Below are 20,622 nucleotides of genomic sequence, written 5' to 3'. Positions count from 1 at the left end.
CTTCAGCTCTCAGAATTGTCCAGGGATGATCGTTATCCTTGAAAATTTTTTGTATCTTGTGTATTTTCAAAAATCAAGATTCCTATGGAGTAGGAGTTGGAGTAGAAAGTACGTTGGTTGTAGAAGATCTCTAAAACTAATCAACGCAGTTGTCTGTGTGCAAAAGCTCTGTTTCTTACCTCAAATTAAAATGTGTGGTAACTGTACCATTACATTTGAGTCACTACAGACAAAATGTTTTGGCCCAAATCACCATGGGCCTGCCTTGGCCGTAAAGCATTTCCTACTTACTGTAGGCACAGTGTAACAATATTCGTCATGGTCTTGCTCCCTTCCAGCTCTGCTGGAGGTAGCGTAACTGCAACTAATGAAGCAGCTACAGACAGCAGCAACCATGCTAAATAACTTCAGGTTCTAGTTCATTACCAGCAACCACCTCCATGCTGGGAATGATTAGGTGATTTTTTGGTATACATATATATGTATGTATGTATGTATACGCACACATGCGCATGTGCATATACACATGGTCATCTCAGAACCCTTCAACATCCTATATTCGTTTTCCTTCTTGTTGATTCTGACAGCTCTCAGTTCTGGACATGAAAATAGCATGTGTCCATTTTCTTACTCTTTGACGCTCAAGCTTTTAATCTCTCCTGTTTCTAGAAGATTAAATTGCAGCTTTTTTCACATCAACTAGAAACCTTAACTCTTTCTGTCTCTTATTCATGCATTATTCTCTTCTACCTCCCTGTTCACTCTTCCCTAAATAATAATTCAATTTTCGAAAAGAACTGACTGCAGTTGATCCATCCCATGTCCAAAGAGCATGCCCAGTTAAAACAACCATCCACCTTCTCATCTATATGTGTGCATGTTAAGCAGATTGTAGACAAAGATTTGTTGCCAATTTCAGTACTGGTTTGAAATGTCATTGTAGTCACAGACTTGGTCAGGGTTATCTAGTCAAGTCTTTTGTATCTGTTTATATATTTAGGGGAGGCAGGAGTAGAAAGAAAAAAGACATTGTTATTTTAACAATTTGTTTGGTTTTTTTCTTCCTTAGGATATCCTGAAAACTTCAGCCAAAAATTATTTTATGGGTTAATATGCCTAAAGGAACCTGAAAGAACTTTATATCCAGTTAGGAAGTTAAATAAACCCCAAACTGTATCCAGATTTATACAAAAAGAATAGGTAGGGCAGCAGAAATGCCTTTTACTCCCATGAAATTTTCTGGATTTCTAAAGTATGAGGATAGAATATGATCGTAAAACCTTTATGCCCCATTTGGAGACAGCTCGTCTTTGCATTTGGCAGGCTTTATGCACCTTGCCTAGTGAAAGCTGCACTCTTCTGTCGTACAATGTACTTAGCTGGGAAAAAAATTCTTCTGCTTCTTTGTTCTTAGCACAGGCATAAATACTGACAATACATGGCCCTGTAGCTTCAACAGCTGATGAATGCACAATTTCCACATGAGTTAGAGTTGAAAATAGGAATGAGGGCTTTTTCTGAACTTTTTTAAATGTTTGTAATGTTTCAAACTATTGTGAGTGTTTCTTAGGCAATAACTAATGAAACAAGAGCCCAAAGTTCTCAACTGTAACCATTGTGTCATTCATTTTGTGTGTGTATAGGGTGCTCCACAATGGAGGGCTCTAAGTAAAGCTGCAACAGAATTATTGAATCGTAACACCACCAAGCTCTTTGACAGTGCTTTTCATCTACAGGGCTCACAGTACTTTGTGAAGGATGCCAGTATCATTATTCCTATTTACAAGCAGAGAAATGGAAACTGTAACTAGAGAACCACTGTTGATACCTACTCAAAAGGCAGCAAAATGCCTCTATGGAAAAAGAGTACCCGATCTGGTAACTGCTTTTCATCACCAGGAATGAAGTTAAGTTATGAACATACGAAACCTCCTGGATTAATTTTCTTCTGTTAAGCTTCAATAATGTGGGTTAGAATTGGTTATTATTATAAAACCCTTTGTTAGACAGAGGTTTATGAAATGACAGCCCTTGCTCCCCTTTCACTTTTGCTCTGTTCAAGCATTGTGAATTTTTACTTTATGATCATGTCTTCTTTAGGGAAAAAAAGAACCAAACAAAAAACCCATACCAGACTTGTAACTTGTACAAAGGTAATGAAGTATAATTACCTTCTGAGATATCGCTAGAGTAATTTTCCTGATAGATTTAGCAGAAATTTTTCTTGAGATTGGGTGTGTTAACAGAGTATGTGTTTTACTCTGCTGTAGCTTTAGTGGTCATCCTTCAAACCTGTCTTTATTCTCTATGCTAATAAAAAAGAATCTGGATTCCAGGAGAGACTAACCAAAAAAAACCCACCCCAAACAACAAAACACCCTAGTGCTAAAGCAAACAGTTTGATAACTGGACACACTTTCTTTTGTTTTCTTTTGGACACACCAACAAAAAGGAGACTGTCATCTCCTTCACTGGAAATTTGAAACATGCAGCATTAAGGGACCTGATACTTTTCAGCTTACAACACTCCCCACCCCACTTGTTATAGTTTTTTTTTAAAAAAACCACATTTGACCCAAATGTGCAAAGATTGTACAGGATCATTGTTTGCTTCTGGGTGCTGTAGAAAGTATTTATATTATATTGCAAAGTGTTGCATGGTTTGGACATAAGCATGGGAGTGTTGTTTTTTTTGGCAACACCTAGATCTTTGAGGGACAGGGGTGGCTGTCATTCTTCTAGCTGTTTGGAGTGGCACTTTCACATGATGAGGTTTGCAGACTCACTCTGTGGGGAATAAGGATGGGGCTCGGAAGAACAAATCTTCCTCAGCTTAGCCTTAGGAGGCAGAAACCTAATGCTATTATATGGTTGGCGATACTGGTTGAAACATGAGGAAGATCATATTTATATAGCATAGCATTATGTACAATTAACAGTAATATTTTTAGTTGTTTCAAAGGTGCTTTTACTTTTGCTGTCTTTGACAGTTGTCTTTTTTTATTTCTATCACCTCCTCCTTAGGTTTGCCCAGCTGGTCTAAGAGAACTGCCTTAAGCAGATATTAAGTAAAGGTCAGGGATCATCCAGACGTGCATTAGCCCCAAGGCTTACGGTCAGAAGTAAGTGAAACATCAAGATCAGGCTACCGCACATCCAGATTTCCCCCAAATATTTCCATTTTCTTGTCCAGTAATTTTATCAGGGCGGAACGAGAGTTCATTAGCCATTTGTCTGTGATTTCCAGCTAGCCAGCAAGATGACTACATCTGACTGGGATCTTAAAAAGCCATAAATTGGTCCATTTTAAGGGCACAGATGCTATGTACTATTCCAAATCATTTCCAGTGATTCCAGCATTTCCAAATAGTCTCAGAGCAACTCTAGATGTGCTTCATAGAAAATGCTGGATAAAACAAGAGGTGTGTTTCCAATCTAGATAATATATTTTTTTTATATGTACACACATACATAAAATATTACTTAGAATTTGTATGTATACAAACTAATATATATATGCAATATAATGTATCAGTTTGTGTATGATGGTTTTTTTTTTTTTTTCAAAATTCTGCTCATATCACTGTTATTTCTCAGTCTGGCAACTGTCAATATTTGTCCAAAATTTTATTACATGAAATTGGTTTTTTTTCAACACCAGGATTTCCTCAAGAAACAAATATCTAAGTATATTTAAAACACCTTTTTACAAGCTATGACACCTTTATTTTTCTGCCAAATGAGCTGTTCTCTTGCTGTTAACCTATTGGTGCTTTTTAAGAGTAGTGCAGAAATAGTATACAGTATACATCCAGGAAACAGCTACGCTCCACAGAGGTGAAGCAAATTTGCAAAAAAAATTAGAATGGTAGTCATGATGTCAAATATGAAGATTTTTTAGCACTTCACTCCTTTGCCTACTGCTAGATTCCTGGAAATTGTTTATGTGGAAATTGTATTTTGCTGAGGTTTTATTGTCCTTTTCAATAAGCATAGAAAAACTGCTGGGGATATACTCATATTGAGATATTTAATCTAGTCAGCATGTGTGAATTGAGGGAAGAGGAGACTTTTTTTGAAGGTGTCACAGTTTAATTTCCTCTCCCTCTCTAAGTAGCCACATGCTTTTGCAAACATCCTTAATTTTGGTTTTATAATCTACATTCCAGGATATCAGGAGCAGCTCTATGGGGCCATCTCACCAGACCTTTACCCGCTGTCACCTCAGTAAAGTCCTTCATTCTCCTTTTCTGCTAAGCATGGATGGTGGTGGAGATGAATGGGGTGGTGCATGTGCTGGCACCAGAACTTCCAGAAGAGGAAGTGTCACGCCCCAGCCTGCTGGGATCCCCACCAGGTAAAAGAATTAGAGCTGCCTCTCGGGTTACAGGTCTGGAAAAGAGACAGCTGAGACACAAATTAGGTGCAGGGCTGCTACTGAATTGCCCTCTGACCAGTGCTTGACCTAGAGCTACGAATGTCCCATGGCATTATTTTCATTTTAATTAGTATTAAAGATGTCATGAACCCTACACGTCTATTTCTAATTTGAACTGGTGTCAGCCGATGCAGTAAATACTGAGATTAATCTCAACTGTGCATTTTAAGGTTTATGTGCAAAGATAAAAGACCCTTGGAGAGGGTAGAAGTGAAAGAGAAATGTGAGCTATTGATCACAAAAAGCAGCTTAGGCAGTTATATTAATTCAGATAACACAGTGTATCACCATCTTGGATTTGCATTTGTAGGTGTCGCGAATGAGTGGTTTAGAGGCCGCTTCTGAGATCAACAAGTGGCCCAGGGAAGAAAAGGGGGGGGTATGAATGCACCACCACAATAGGTTTTGCAGCTTTTCCCAGCCTTAGATTAGAATTTCAAAATTTTAAAGGCTTTCATTGATGTGATGTCATTTTAGACCTCTAGTGTCACAGAGTCCTGATGTCATGTATTACGGGTACCTCTTCAGAGATTATTTTTTGGATGCACTTCTTTATTGCTACTGTAAAAAAGCCACCTGTATTAGTGTGTCTTCATAGCTCAACTTTGCAACTGGACTAAGGCTAAACATTATATCTTAAAGAGTCAGACACTGCAGTTGCCATTTCAGAGTTTGCAGGATAAACAGAGGGGAGAGAGAGAGGAAAGGAGAGAATTTTGGCTTTAATTGGGGGGGGGGGGGGAGAGAGAGTGTGCTTATATGTATGCACATATATATGTATATGTTCTGGTTTTGTTTTAAGCAAGTAGTTTACATAAAAAAAATTCATGGAGCAGAGGAAATATTGTTAAAATTATTTCAGAAAAAGTGCTATTTCTATGTTATTCTACTAGTAGGCTTTTGCTCATGAAGCCATTGCTGTCAACTTCTATACAAATATTCTAAGTCTAAGGTTCATTTTGTGAAGAAGTATCTCATTCTCACTAATATTTTGTGAAAAGGATTTTTCTGTTTATTTGAATGAAAAATGCTGCATAATGCACTCCAACGAGTAATCTAAAATAAGTACAGTGATACATTTTAGTTTGCTGAATATCTTGTTGCAAACCAAATTTTAGTGATAACACACATGCCTGTATTACTTGTTGCTTAGGTTTAAAAACGTAGGTTTATTTACAGTAGATAAAATACTTTGCTTCTTGTGTAATGTACCAGCATGACCTGAAAAGATTTGCTTCCAGTAACAAAAAGATAAAAATCTATTAGATGGAGAAACACACTGATGAAGACATGAACATATAAAAGAATTAAAGGCTGTCAATAAGGTTGTAAATTGCTGTTTTTTAAGTTGCCCTAACGTTTGCTGTGATAACAACAATAATAATAATCAGGAATATCATAAACTTGAAAAATAATTTAAGTCCAGTTTTAAATCTGAAATTGAATTTTAAATATCAACTTCTTTTAATTTTAAATCTTTTTTTTTTCTGAGCAGAAAGCTTTGCTGATATGTGCTGATAACAAGCATCATGAAGAGCCTGCTTCATGCCACTAACAAAAAATTAACACTAGGAAATGATTTAGGATACTAGGATGCTAGGAAATAATCTAACATAAAATTTCTGTTCAAGATATTCAGAAATTTTAAATTTTTTTTTTTATTAAACACAATTTTATTGAACAGAATTTTTATTAAACAGAATTTATTCCTGCAGATAAATTGTATTTATGTAGGCGTGAGTCTGCAAATATTCTTGTAAGTTTAATACATGTGAGAGACCAGAATAAAACAGGACTGCTCACATAAGAAAACTCCTATATTGCCAGTCTTAACAATCATGTGCCAACATGATCGCTGGCACAGCAAAAAAGAGCATGCAGATCTCTAATTTAAAAATTAATTTAGAGTTCTTTTGATTTACTTTCTATTTATTAAACTATAAGGTCTGGTTGCAGTCAATCTTTCCCTGCAACTATCAATCAGATGCAGAAACTGGAATTAAAAGAACCCCCAAACCCACAATATATTCTCTATATTCCAAGACGTTCAGGAGCTGCTAATAATTTAGTATTGAGGGAGGTGGAGACCCTCAAGATTGTTCAAGTTACTCTTTGCAATATCAACTACCATTCATGGGTGCTCAGGAAGGTCCTGTTGTGGTAAGACTGACTGCTTGTTTCTCTGGGAGAGAGGAGAAGAGGAAGCAGCTCATTTGAAACAGCAAATTACAAAAGCAAAAGCAAAAGCAAAAGTCAGTGATGAAATTGTAAAGAAAAGGAAGTACGTAGGGAAAAAAAACCACACACAACAAAACAAGCCACTAGGCAGCATTCATTTCCATGCCATTTTGTTTTTTATGCATTAGAGCAGTTATCCTAGCAGGTGCTGCATCATTTGGTATGCAGAGCATTTAAAGATGCAAAGATAATTAAGGAAAGGGGACAAAAAACACACCACACAGACTTACCAACACATTGTACGTAGCTTTGCTTTTTTTTTTTTTTCTTTCCCCTTTTTAAACAGTGTTTAAGAAAAATATGCTGTGTTACCATAACAAACTAAAATACTCTTTCAACCTCTAAAGAGTTTAGTTTTTGTTTTCACTACTTTTGGTTCCAGGTACGTTTTATTTGTTCTACTTTATAGAACCTTTTCTCAACATTAATGGCTTCAGGAAGAAGAAACAAGGGAGAATTACGAATACAAAAGAGAACTGACAGTTGTGTATGTTGTCACTTTCTCTTGTACCACTCATAGGTAGGTAAAGGTACAGAAGAAATAGGGCATAATGTTTTAGAGAATACAGTCAGACAGGAATTCCAGCCGGCATTCACTAAAGCAAATGGCAACATTTTCCTCATGTAAAATCATTGTTTAAATCCCAACCATACATAGCTATGGAATAATGGGATCACTTATTTTCCACTACTTCAGTAAGATACTGCAGCAAGCTAATGATTTTACAAGACAGACGGTTTAAAGCATCGATTTGCTGCAAATTGCTCAATCCATAAATAATGAGCAGCTCTACAGGTTTTCAGTAAATCAATCCTATTAGAATTTACAGTTTGCATAAGATCGTATTACTCAATCTGTGGACACAGAACGATTTTGTTTGTTTTTGTAACCTTCAGCAGCCCCTTGTTGTTGCTGGTTTTTTTAACTCTCTTAAGTTTCTATGGGTAGGTTGGATAAAATCCCTGTCTCGAGGGTTCTGACAGCATGCCTGAAAAATACACTGTCCAATTCTACACCAGCACACATGCATCCCATGTCAAGTCCTAGATCTTCCCTTGTAGAAGATCGTTAACATCCAAGAAGGCAGGATGAGACGACAAATGGAATTCAGTCTCTGTCACCTGTAGCACTAAAACTCTGTGCCAATTTGAAGGTGGATTATATTTTACACCTGTAAGAGTGTGAAGTCAAATGGCAGCTGTTATTTGGACCCACACAAGTAATTCTTCATAACAAGCTGAAATCTCTCCTGTATGAAAAAAATAGCAAAGGCAAAAACCTCTATGGATTGAGAGACAGGACTTTTGTCACATATCTGCAGTAGAAACAGGAAATTGACAACTACGCTTGCTAACAGATCAAGTTTTGGATTACTTCATTACTGGTGATGCCAGTATGTTTGTACCATGTTTTCTCCGGGCTTTGTAAGAAAAGGGTCAGTTCTATCATTATCGATTACTACAACAAGATCATTTTAGGCAAAACAGTTAAAAGCAAGCAGAAGTTCAAATCCTGTCAATGAATTCATAGACTCTGAAAAAAACATTGTATTGGTTGTTACAAAAGAGCAATGGGGCTGCAGGGCTGTTAGTACGGGAGTGTTGAATCATCCCACTCCAACTGCTCTTGCCTGGTTGCATTCTGTTTGTCCCCCTTTTGGACAATCACTTCCTCCTCTTCCTCCTCCTCCTCCTCCTCTTCACTTTCATCTGATTCAGCGCTCGTTGTGTCTTCCTCTTCATCTTCTATGTCTTCTTCCTCACTCCCCTCTTCTGTCTGGTGAGGCTTTTCATATTTCTACAGTACATTTAAAGAAATGAAAGAGAGACAGTAGAAGAAGAGTGCCTTCTGGCTAGCCAGTGGCTGTGAGAATGTGAGCATTTATTCCACATTTAGAAACGTTAACACGCTGGGAAAATCTGCTTTCCATCATTATGTGACTATTAGGCATCAAATGTGATATAATTCAGTAGCAAATATTCAAAAACTACTGTAACAAGAATGGAATGTCAATAAGCAATATCTTTGTTAGTCAAGCTGCCAAAATTTAACCCTTCAATGTCAGTTTCTTTAAACTGCTGATTATTTCCCCTCCTTTTAGTGTATTAGTGCTTCCACTAAGAAGTTAAAAACAAAGTAACTATATCATCTTGGGTACCTAGGGTGCAAATATGGATGGAGAGGAAGTGTGTTGTACCCAGGAATTCTTCACCATCCTATTTAGTAATTATATATGACAACGAATATTAAGTGCTCAGTTACATATTATCAGGATGTTGGAGCTGAAAACTGAGATGGGGTCCTGAGTGTACATACATACAACTGTTCTGCCAAGCTTAAACAAGTGTACGCTGAAAGAGGTTTAAAACTCACTGCTGAGTAAGCTGCCAGCCCGGACAGTAATTCTGGTAGTATCACGATATAATACTATGCCTCAGTTATGTACCTCCATGGGGTTGACGGTAATAGTCAGAGCAGAATCATCCCAATCCATTTCATTCTCTTTACTTCCTTCGTTGTCTGCAGAGCTGTGCTGATGAGCTGTCCGAATTCGATAGACCCCCAAGGTTATGATGAAAATGAGTATGCTCACACAGATTATGATAACGATAGTAGCCACACTTGGAACAACTGGAACAGAAGGTGGAAAAGGGCATGGGCTTATATTTGTGGAACAAATTGCCTACAAAACACTAAATACATTGCCTATTTTTTCCCCTCAGCACCTCTTCCTTTGGATTGAGACTCAGCACAGCCATCTGCCATGTGCCTGGGACTACAGAAAGTGTTGACAAGTGCCCACCTACTAAGGCAGAGCATACACGAATGCTGTTTACAGATATCTTATAATGAGTATTATAAATCATAACTAAAAAGTGAGTATGCCTACCATTTGTTCTTTAAGCCACTTTATTACAGAAGACAAGTAGTCAATCAGTGCAGAATCAATTAGTTTCAGAACAAGTTTTTTTGCAGTAAGGTTCAGTTATCTTACCTGCATGTTATCCCCTTTCTTATTACAGCGGAGGCATTAACCTCACTTGTGAGAAAAAGTATATCTCAAAGCTTATATTTTCAAAGGTTTCAAACACTTGTACTGTGATTTAAATCTCAATCTCAAGAAATAAAACAACACATTGCCATTCTATTTGCCTGTTACAACCTTCCTGGGAGACTCTTGAGGATTCAAGACATTTTTCCTCACTGTTCTGTTGCACTCTGAGAAGCCTCTGCCTCCACCTAGTCACAGGAAGAAATCTCTCTGAACTACTCTTATATTATCAGCTCCCTAATTAGGTTAGCGGAGAAGTGCTACCTAGGTACTGCAAGTTCCAGGAGCTACAGTAGTTCTGTACCCCATTTTATCGCCTTGGCCTGCCTGTAAGAATGGAACACTGAAATCAGAACAATATTAAAGTAAAGAAGAAAGAACTAGCTTGCAATAGTTCATTTTGTAAAAATTCAGTTTTGTTTTAGTAAAATGTCTGTACAAGTGTACAGAAAAACACAGTAATTTTCTAAGCATAACTGTATATAACTACTTATAATTACCTATGCTTTACATCAGCTTTACTTCTTTACATACGTATCATTCAGCTAAAAGGATTTCAGAATTCAGCATTTAAACAGATATCTTTGCCCTGGGTTTAACTTCATTGAAAAGACTTCAGATTTGGGTATATATTTTAACTCATATAGTCTAAAAATTCAATTTAAATTCTGTATTTAATATATACTAATGCCCCCTGCACATGGCTAGGTGGACCTATCTTCTCTTCAGTGAGCTCCAGACTGAGGCTTGCACAGCAGCTAACAGAAGCACTGCAGCACTTATATATTTAAAAAATAATACATTTCTTCCTTTTGCTTAGAAAGGGGTGGGCAGAAACTAATATGCCGTAGAAATACAGATGTACAAAGACAATATGAGCATAAATATTATCCTTCATACCATTCAATACTAGAAACAAGACATTTTCTTAACTATATGAGTCAGAGTACATAATCTTTAATGAAAACTTTAAAAAAGGATGCCAGTTTTTAATTACAAAGTACCTCCTCGGAAAGGAAGAAGAGAATTCAATGTTACCTTCATTCATACCTGTGCATTCATACCTTCATTCATACCATGCATACCTGCTCTCCGTGAGGTTTCACAAGCTGTAACTATGGACTTCAGGGCTTTATTTGCTGGCCAGGCTGAATCACAAGGGAAATACCGACATACCAGAATCGTTATGGGCAGTCTCTGTAAAGTCATCACATACCTGAGTTGTGAACAGCGCTTATGCTTCCCTCTGGGTGGTGGACAGATTGGAGAAATTGTGGTTGTACTATCACATGATTTACATGGTCCATGAAGTTGGAGTTGGAGCTGTGTAGAATATTAACCTGGCACAAGAGAAAAATAAGAGATCAGATACTAAAAAGTGCTCTATATTCCAAGCCTGCTGGCTCCATACATTACATTGAACTATGAAGTTCATCAGCAGATAGGAATATTATTATATAGATCTTAAAGGCCATGATCATTTTTTTTACGCCAGTGAAAAGTACACAGGTTAATATATTTCTCATTTCTAGCAATAAAAATGCATTCTAACATTTCTAGCTGTAGACTATGAAGTGGCACAGGAAAGGATTTTTTTGATTTACCTGTCTGGGTAAGTAGTGACCTTTTTTTCCTCTATACTAATCAGCTTTTAGGTGTTCCCTGAAAGTTAGTGGGAGATTTGCCGCTCTGAACACTGACAGAGAATGTATCAAACTCGTTGAGTTTAAAACCGAAACAGTAAGAGGGAATTAAAAGAGGTTTCAGTTTTTCCTGCATCTCTACTTCCAGAGTGACGTTCTTTGAAGATGCCATATCAGTTCTCTGTCGTACTGATAGTTATGTGATAAGCAAAAATCCTGAAGTCATTGTAAGGGCTGCAGAATGCTAAGGTGAAAAGAATTTTCAATACAATGTAAACATGTGAAAACTTTCAGGACCAATTATTAAGTTTTGAGCCTATTGCTAAGAAGGTTCTGCCCTTTCCTGTAGTTACTTGGTACCTGGGTTTCTAGGCTGGATGAGTTGGTTCTTGAGAACAGGCTCACGATTCCTGCTGAGGTGCACCAGCAGTAATTTTCAGTCCCTGAGCCACTGTGCTGCACTGGACTTAGTAGCAGCACACCTAAGCTCAAGAGAGATATCTAAATATTCCTGTGGTAACTGACCATGTCTGGGTAGTGGATCCAAGAGAATATGACAGATGAAGTCCATCCTATGTGTTTGTTACCTGTATACTGACTTTCCTCCTCAAAGAAATATGAAATCATGTAAATTACCAGGAATGATCTCCATCTGATGAAGAACAAATTATAAAATGTATTGTAAGGAGGTAGTACTTGGAAAAACTGAAAAGGTGCATGCTGCAGGAAAGAAAAGTATGTCAGGTTAAGTTAAAAAATAACTAATCTAAGGAAAATAATGACACTGTAATGATTTACTTTTGAGCGGGTGTATAAATCTTCAAAAAGACCTATAGGAGATTTTACATCATGGAAAAACAATAATGATGATCTTAGCCTCCATTCTGTTTGAACAGGAGTAATTCTCTGTGTTAGTGGAGAATAGAGAGACCCACATCGAGGAATGCCCATAGGAGACCTCAACTTCCTATTTGAATGGAACTTAGAATTTTTCCTCTATTTGATTATAGTTACGAGAACGTGTCAATCATTTCACATATTTTAAAGAAAACTCGATGTCGCTGAAGATAAGGCTAGTGCTCAGCCTCAGCGTTGGAAAAGAAAACTTGATTAAACGATTGCTTACCTCCAAGTTAAACTCATTGCTAGTGTAACGTCCATTTAGCTCGGAGCACTTGACTCTGAACTTTCTGTCAAAGGTGGCAGAAGTGTACCAGTTACGATATCGAATCTGCCGAAGAACCTGTTCATAGTTGTGCATGCTGTCCACACCTGAAATGGTGGTAGAGCAGTAATAATCTCAAGGAGATGCTTTGTAACAAATGCTCTGTGCAGTACAGGAGAAATCAAATGTTCACAGAACATACAAAATTTGGCAAAATGATCTGAAAATGGCAGCACATCAAATATTCCCTGATAGAGACTCTGGCTGATACTAAATCACATGAGAATAGTTTTTGGAAATGATTGTAGGTCCATAATGGAGAGGAACAAATACAACAGCATAGATTTAGAATAAACTATTTAGTTATCGAAAAAAATGGCCAATAAGTTACCAGCACTGTGCAGGAGCACTGAGGAATTCCGTCATTCCCACGTTCCACAAAACCCCCCACATTTAAAGAAAGCAGTGTTGTTATTTTCCTTATTTGGGGAGTAGCACGAGGTTTGCTGAGATCAAGACAAAGCTGTGCTGTATTCCAAAGGATGAACATAGCACACCAAGAAGTGACCACGCTTTTTGAGACACACTCTTCCCTGGAATATTTTATGGCTAGTATATCACAGATTTCTGTCTAATTTCTTTCAAATTAGTCCTTTCATTCCAATAATGTAATTGTTGGTGGGAAGAAATAAGGGAAAGCAAAGGCCACGAACGTACCATAGATTGAATACCCTGCTGTGGAATTTGTGGCATCTAGATGTTTTCCTTGAAGCTCCACATGATCTAGTTCTAAACACTCTTGTTCAGGATCTAGTTCTGTGCCAATGACCAAAATATCACAGAAATCCAAGTTGTGGAGCATTTCCTCTAATACCACTGGCTTATTGGCTGTGAACACATGGCATATAAAAAAAGAAGGAAGAAACTAAGATAAATCATCACAGAACAGCTCAGTCATTTCATGTGCTTTGCATCAGGGCTTTCAATTTTTGCAAAGATGGCTGAATTGTTTTTTGCCGATATTACATACAGCATACTTGAAGCAAATCAAAAGAGAAGTGTCTTGCCTGTTCAGGTGCTAAGATGATGAAAGCCTACAAATACCTAGTGAGACAGATAGATAGAAAATATATTGCTTTGTAATAAAAGGCATTCAAGAAGAGTACTGGAAGTAGAAAACTGAAATTTGATCCTGGAAATAAATTCATATAAACAATTCTGGTTTTCAATACTGTATCGATACCAGGTTGGTATCACACATTCATTCTTTTCTTAAGGAAAACCAAACTGGAAAAATACATGTCAAATATATCTATGCTTGGGTGATTCTCTCAGTTACTCTATGGCTCATACTTTGCATTACAAAGAACATGGCCATCTATCCAAGAACACAGCATTATCATAGATGGCAAGATCCTGTGTTGTGTGACTTGGAGAAATTGAGTTGTAAACTGACTATCCTTCAGTATGTACGATTAAAAAAAAAATAATAATAATTCTGTTGCTGGAAAGAGAGTAGCATATCGATTTAATATTTAAATTCTCTGGTCAACTTAGCACAGATTGTCTGGCAAGACTGCTTAACCACCTCCCTGAGGGGACTGTAGATGCAGAGACTGCAATCTTGGAACTCAGTGCCCATTTTGCAAATTTCATTTTAGAGGGTGCATGGGGAAGGAAGGCACAGACAGAAAAGTCTATGCCGTAGACTCCTGCTATATCTCCTGGTATAGCGAATTTGCGTATCTGAAGTCTAGGTACAGCTCTAACTTATCCAGAAATGCAGACCCAACTCAAATTTGCAGGATATGCAAATCTGAATATTGCTAAGGCTGATGCGTTGGACTATTTCATGGGAAGCTATGAGAGACAGGCAAGAGCTGGGCTGCAGAGCGAGGTAAAAGCCTGAATTGGTCAGCTTTGCTGCTCTGGGTGTCAGTGGGCAAACAGGAGAGGCAGGGGCAGCAATTTTGGTTATTGGCGGCGTCCCACCGCTTTCTCTACTGAGGCAGGACAAGCAGCAACATACTGGCATTCCGGGGGCCCTCTGCAGGTAAGTAAGGCCTCAGAGCCATAGTCATGCTGCTGCCTGTGGCAACTGCCTGATCTGCTTTTGATGAGAGACAGACCTTACTGGTCCTGTGACTGGGGAATACATGGGGATTAAATCAGCCTTCTCAGCCTTGCCATGTGCATCTCTGCTACAGTCATGATGATCAGGTTATGTAAATTCCCAATAAGTGGAAAAATAGCTATAGGTACCTATAGGTCAAGATTTATGGCTGTCTTTGCCTTTGTCAGATAATATCTGGGCTGAGAGAAATAATGAGTCAAGCTTATAATGCAGGAATTGAGACTTAGGATTCAATAATCTTTTGCAAAACACGATTATTCCCAAAGCCAATTATTATCTATCCATTTTAACCACTCTAAGTGGAAATAAAGAAGAGAGAGCACATTAGGAGGTGCCTGACTTCCAAGGAATTAAATAGTAGTTCAAGAAATGCTGCTATGTTCCTTTTCAAGGTCAGACTCAGGCTTTTTAGGTTACAAGGTGCTACAACAGTAATTATGTCAATAATTGTATTGGGAAAATTGGGAAAGATGAAATTTATGAACTAAACTGGAGGGCAGTAGTTTCTAATTCACTGAACAGTTTTTGAAGATGTTATAACATTTAGGGACATGGAGCGTCATACGTGCATTGTGTCTTAAGTGATGGATAATGATCATTCTTTTCTATGCAAGAATTCATTTTTTTTACATACTGTAATTGTATGCAGTTGATATTATGATATGATTACACTTTCCAGCCTTCAGAGGACAGATGCAGTTTCAGGCAAGTGATGAGCAGCATTAGTACAGAGCATGGCTTCAGGGAATCCATGCCCCTACACTTGCAGTTTGCAATTTTATCTTTTCAAGAAACGTACATCTAGTTGCTGCTTATTCTAGTCCAACAAATATTGTTTTTAGAATGATTCCTCAGATTACTAGGCTTTTCATTTACCTTGCACACAAACATCCAAAAGGAAGATTCCTTTACAGACAATTACTTTAAACCTTATTTATATTTTCAAATATTCACCTAGTGTCGAATAATAATACACACATTGCTCAGCATTAGAATAAACTGTCATCATTGAAAAAAACATCTTTGCAAATTATTATATTTACATTATATAGGTGGGAAACTGAGGCACAAGATTACTTTTTCAAGTATCACCCACAAGTCAGTAGCAGAGCTGGAAACATAAGAATAGACTAAAACTCCAACTGTTAATCAATTACTGCTTTCCACTTTATCAGCACAATTAACAAAATTCTGTTACAAATAGAGAGATTCTAATGAAAATATGTTATTCAACAGCATATGTAAAGAGTGGAAAGGAATTATTCTAAAGTAGGCAAGACACTAAATGGAAAAGCTGGTTTTTTTGAAGCACATTCTGATCTATCACTATTTAACACATTTTTCAATGTGTTTAATTGAATGTCTTCAGTACATGCCTAACATTGCCTAACTTAATCTGGGTGAAGTGACTTCCTCTGTGTTACTTGTTTGCACTATCCTTTAAAAAAATGTGAGGGGTCGTGTTACAGAGTAAGTAATAATATTTAAAAGAAATCCACAAACCTCTGTCATGTTCTTTTAAGTCCACTGGATGCTCCATTTTAGTGACTGTGCTGACAATCCTGATGTCAGGTAACAAAATAACACCTCTCTCACTTTCAAATTGTGCAGCTGGTCTAGCAAAGTGGTCCATCCCACTTATTGTAATCTTGGGCTCATTGGCCTGAAACACCATTACATACGCATCTATATCTGGGATACTAATGCAGACATCTTCACCAAAACATCTGAAAAATATATTATTCATTAACTGCATGTAACACATTGCACATCAGAGGTGTGTGGCACTTACACTGCCCAAAACCCACTTGATGGCTCTCATCCTTTTGTATTGTCTCAGATCAGCCTATTCCATACTTTGACACTGCCACACATAAGGACATGCATCTGTACCACCACGCGCATAGGCCAGCAGTGACAGTAACAGCTCTGTTCCTCTCATCCCCTCCCACATTCACAAGTACTGAAATTATGCAGGGACAGCTTAGCAAACACATTCATGACAAGCTCAGTCTTTAGTAAGGTCACTATGAGAATAATATTTTGATGTTTAACTGACATTTAACAAAGTAGTGAATGGTTAAAAAAAAATTAATTAGATGATAACAACTAACTTCAGTAAACCTAACATTAAATTCTCAAAGTGATATCTAATTAATATAATATGGTTATACTGACATGTGTGAATAAAAGGACCTTATTATCCATTTAAATTGGACCCATCATGAACTCATTCTGGCACCCCCCAGTATTTACCAGGGACAAAAGGGGCCTATATTAGCATTTTCATCTGAATCAGCACTATGCTTTGGAAGTGAATCCTCTGACAAAGCCTACCTTACTTGATCTTGGCACAAGGCTTGGGCCAGCCTTGGACTGTGCAAACTGGACTGCTTCCAGTGAAACCGCATCAGAAGATGCTCTCCAAACACTTAGTGTGGTCAGCCCACAGCACTAACTAAACCTAGTACTTAGTAAGAACTGAACGCACGGTAGATGAGAGTTCATAGAACTGATGTTTATTTTCACTCTAAAGATCTGCTTTCACTGCACTGTACAACTTGCTGTAACAGAGACATACCCCAGGGGAGCTCAGGAGTGGCAGATGGCTCTTTGATTATGTAGAACTGTAAACATTTTTGTGCAGGTTCTGTCACTATCATTGCGTGAAAATGGAAGGACAGATTTCTGTTTAACACCCAACACCAGTACTTCAGTGATGACAGCCATATAAGGATACAGACAGACAAAGACTATTTCAAGCATAGATACAAATACTGTTCTTGCAGATATGTCGTCTTTTAGATGTAAAAGGTCTGCTTTAAAAAGTCATGGCTCTAGCTAGCTCAGAAGAAACTGCAACTTTTTAAAACGAACAGTAAAATAAGAATGCAATAAATGCAAGTATGGTTCAGGCCAGAGTGTATGCTCCAAACTATAAACAGAATGCAAGTAAATTACATTAACAAGAAAAGTTTCTTAAAAGGACAATGTCAAAAGAAAACCCCAATGTAAATCAGCATAAAAGTAAATGAAATTCATCCTTTTTTATGCTCAATAACATAAAAGTATGATTTAGTGATGTAATTTAGCCAAAATTCTTCTTTTTACATTACAAGAAAAAAGTAATTCATTAAAAATATTCATAATCTAATCAGTTCAGCTGAAGCATAACTTACTGGACTTTAGATGAGAGTTTGAGACGTCGTATGCCTGCAGTAGGAAACTGTCTCGAGTTGATGTATGAGACCTTTCGGAGAGCTTGATTTATATTCTCAATGTCATCTCCTTCTATGACAAGGACTGACTGGGAAGGGTTGAAGTGATACTAGGGGAAATGCATATAATTAGTATTTAAGGTACCAGATACAGAGTACAAAATAAGACATTTTTAATGAATGTTGCACAGATGGAAGTTTAAAATCTAATGATTTAAGAAAAAAAAATTCTTAGTAGCTATTGTTGGCTCAATCCTCTAGTAGCTATTGTTGGCTCAATCCACATGTTGTTCCCTAAAACACATACTCGTATCAGTCATCTATTTCAGATCTGAATAATTACTGTTATAATTAATTTTATAGGAAACTAATCCCAATTTGCTTTGCCCAGCCTCATCAACTTTGCTGATACTATTTCTGCAGCTGTAGAGTTCAAAACCTTAACTTACTGTTATCGTTATTATTACTAAGTAATTTTTTTAGGTTAAGCACATCCCCCATATAAAAATATTGGCTTAAACCAGAGTAGCATGCAGAACCATATTTTTCCGACTTTCTGTTTGGTTTTACCCTGGGCTATCTTGCTGAGATATAATTCAACATGAATGAACAAAACAATTATAACATTTGCCTCCTACATCTTCATTAACGTCAGACACAAAAAGGGGATTCTCCTTTCTCTGTCTTATGATCAATAAGGATGTCATGATTTAAGATGGAGCTCCTACTTGCACAAAGCCAGCTGCTCATTTGAACCAACAAACCTTGCAAAGTCAATGGCTATTCTTGTAGCCCTGATCCTTCTCTAGTCCATTGCATTGAACACGAAACAGTCTTGCTGACCAAGAAACTTTGCGACTATATTCACATAGCAAATGATTGATTTTATCTTCATCATAATTCATTCTGATTCCATTTTTTTGTCTGTTAATTGGTTCAGCAAATCATCTGCATTGCAGAGAAAACCAAATTAAACCCCTTAATTTTGTACCCTACTGTTGTCAGCACAAAACCCAAAGAAATGCACCCTCCTCTCACATGCAGTCCCTTCCCAAACCTGGATATTGAACATGTTCTATTATATACAGACAATGGTCATCCACACTTCCTTACAATGAGAAAGGTTAAAAAGCAAAAGAGCAAATAGGCTGTGAAGAACAGAATGAAGCACAGGGTTCTCTGTTGAACAGAACACGGAGGACTGGTTTTAAAGCTTGTGCAGGAAGGTCATGACACACTGAAGGGTATTTTTTTAACAAAGAGGAGGACTAACGTGAGTCACAGCCTGCATACACTTCTTTTTCCTTTCTGTAAGCTAGCAGTAGTAGAGAGCAAAATTAGCAAAAGGAGACTCTAGCTAGCTAGTTAACTTAATAGCTCAGCTGCCAGAACAGTTGGTATGCTGCCAAAGGGACTGGAGAAAGCTCTAGTCTGAGCCATTTTTGTCTTTCTCATTAAAAAAGGCTAAAAATAGTGACAGTTTAGACAGTGTTTCTGAGAGCTGTTACAGATATCTGAAAATTAGGCTGCAGACAAAAAAAGTTCAACACTACTGTGTCAGAAACCGTATTATAGCTGCATTGCTCTTTCTCAGGTGGCTAAAGGGTGAAGCTTAATGAGTCTAAAGTGCCCAGCAGAAACACCTTCCAACATCCGTTTGCCAACATTGAAGCTGCTAAGCGCCATGTAAATAGCCACACAGAACCTATCATCTGTGCAACTGTCATACATGCTTGTCTGAGATCAGGTATGTTTATTTTTGACACCAGAAACCCTTTCTCTTTATTAATCTTCTGTTCAAGGTCAGGTGCCAACTGTTTCGCTTTCATCTGAGCTTCTGTCAGCCCCAATAAGAAACCCTACCACAATCTATCTCTGACTGCTCCTTTCATTTTTGCCTCCTGCTGTTGCACTGACTGTTGAGCTTGCTGAGGAAGTAAAAATGAAAACTAACTTTAAAAAAACCACTACGCCTCATCTGTATTTCGGAAAATGAAAATGTTTTGAAGTTTGGTGAAAGAAAGAAAAGGCAGAAAACAATCCCTCATCTTCAATTCCCCACTCTACTGCTAGTACAGTAAGGAAGCCAATCACCCATGCTGGAGCAGCAGTGGGTGGTATAGCAGGGATTTTTCCAAGCCCATGAAACAAGACTACTCAAATATTGTCAAGTTTCAGAGTGTGACAATAGGGGAGGAATTACTATGCTTTTAAGCACCATGGACCAAGTGTACACTGCTTTAATTCATGTAAAATCCCAGCAAAGAACTTACTGGTAGGTATATACACTTGCGTTCCAGAAAACCCTGACTGCTCTTTGTATGCATTGTCTTTTAAAAAAAGCTTTTACTCATAAGTAAGTGTGTCATTTTGCTGCGATAAGCGACAACGTGAAATTCTTAGTGATGTCCTTGGTAGGATGAAGAAAAAAAATTCTTTGGGGTGTTTTGCTCATATGTAAAAGCTAGAGCTAGCAAAATTCCTCCTTACCTTTGCACTTTCCATTTTCATTTTACCCTTGTTTTCAGAAAACATATCGGTTATACTACACCACTGCAACTTACCACCTAGACAGACATTTGAGTGTATTTCAGGTCAGTCTCCTATCTTGTACAATGAAAAGGTTTAGCTAACAAAATGTAGTACTTGGCACCTCCACTGCATGCTCTAGATCAAGTGTTACAGCACCATCCGCCTCGCCACTGACAAACAACACACTAAAAAAACACCTGT

General features: G+C 37.6%; 1 protein-coding gene across 1 annotated transcript in view; it reads right to left on the bottom strand.

The window, feature by feature from the left end:
* Nucleotides 1-5,431: 5,431 nt before the first annotated feature.
* The window catches only part of CLSTN2 (calsyntenin 2), a 394,899-nt gene continuing 379,708 nt past the window's right edge, over nt 5,432-20,622 (bottom strand). The window contains exons 11-17 of the mRNA XM_075158151.1: nt 17,851-17,999; nt 16,175-16,398; nt 13,255-13,425; nt 12,499-12,644; nt 10,946-11,069; nt 9,124-9,308; nt 5,432-8,474 (exon numbers count right to left, since the gene is read on the bottom strand). Coding sequence (XP_075014252.1) covers nt 8,265-8,474; nt 9,124-9,308; nt 10,946-11,069; nt 12,499-12,644; nt 13,255-13,425; nt 16,175-16,398; nt 17,851-17,999 — 1,209 coding nt within the window. The 3' untranslated portion in view covers nt 5,432-8,264. The remainder of the gene's footprint in view (nt 8,475-9,123; nt 9,309-10,945; nt 11,070-12,498; nt 12,645-13,254; nt 13,426-16,174; nt 16,399-17,850; nt 18,000-20,622) is intronic.

The sequence above is a fragment of the Calonectris borealis genome, chromosome 9 (assembly GCF_964195595.1).
Source record: "Calonectris borealis chromosome 9, bCalBor7.hap1.2, whole genome shotgun sequence".
NCBI classification, from domain to species: domain Eukaryota; kingdom Metazoa; phylum Chordata; class Aves; order Procellariiformes; family Procellariidae; genus Calonectris; species Calonectris borealis.
Note: the sequence above shows the minus strand (reverse complement) of the source record. Positions and strands in the feature narration are given on the sequence as shown.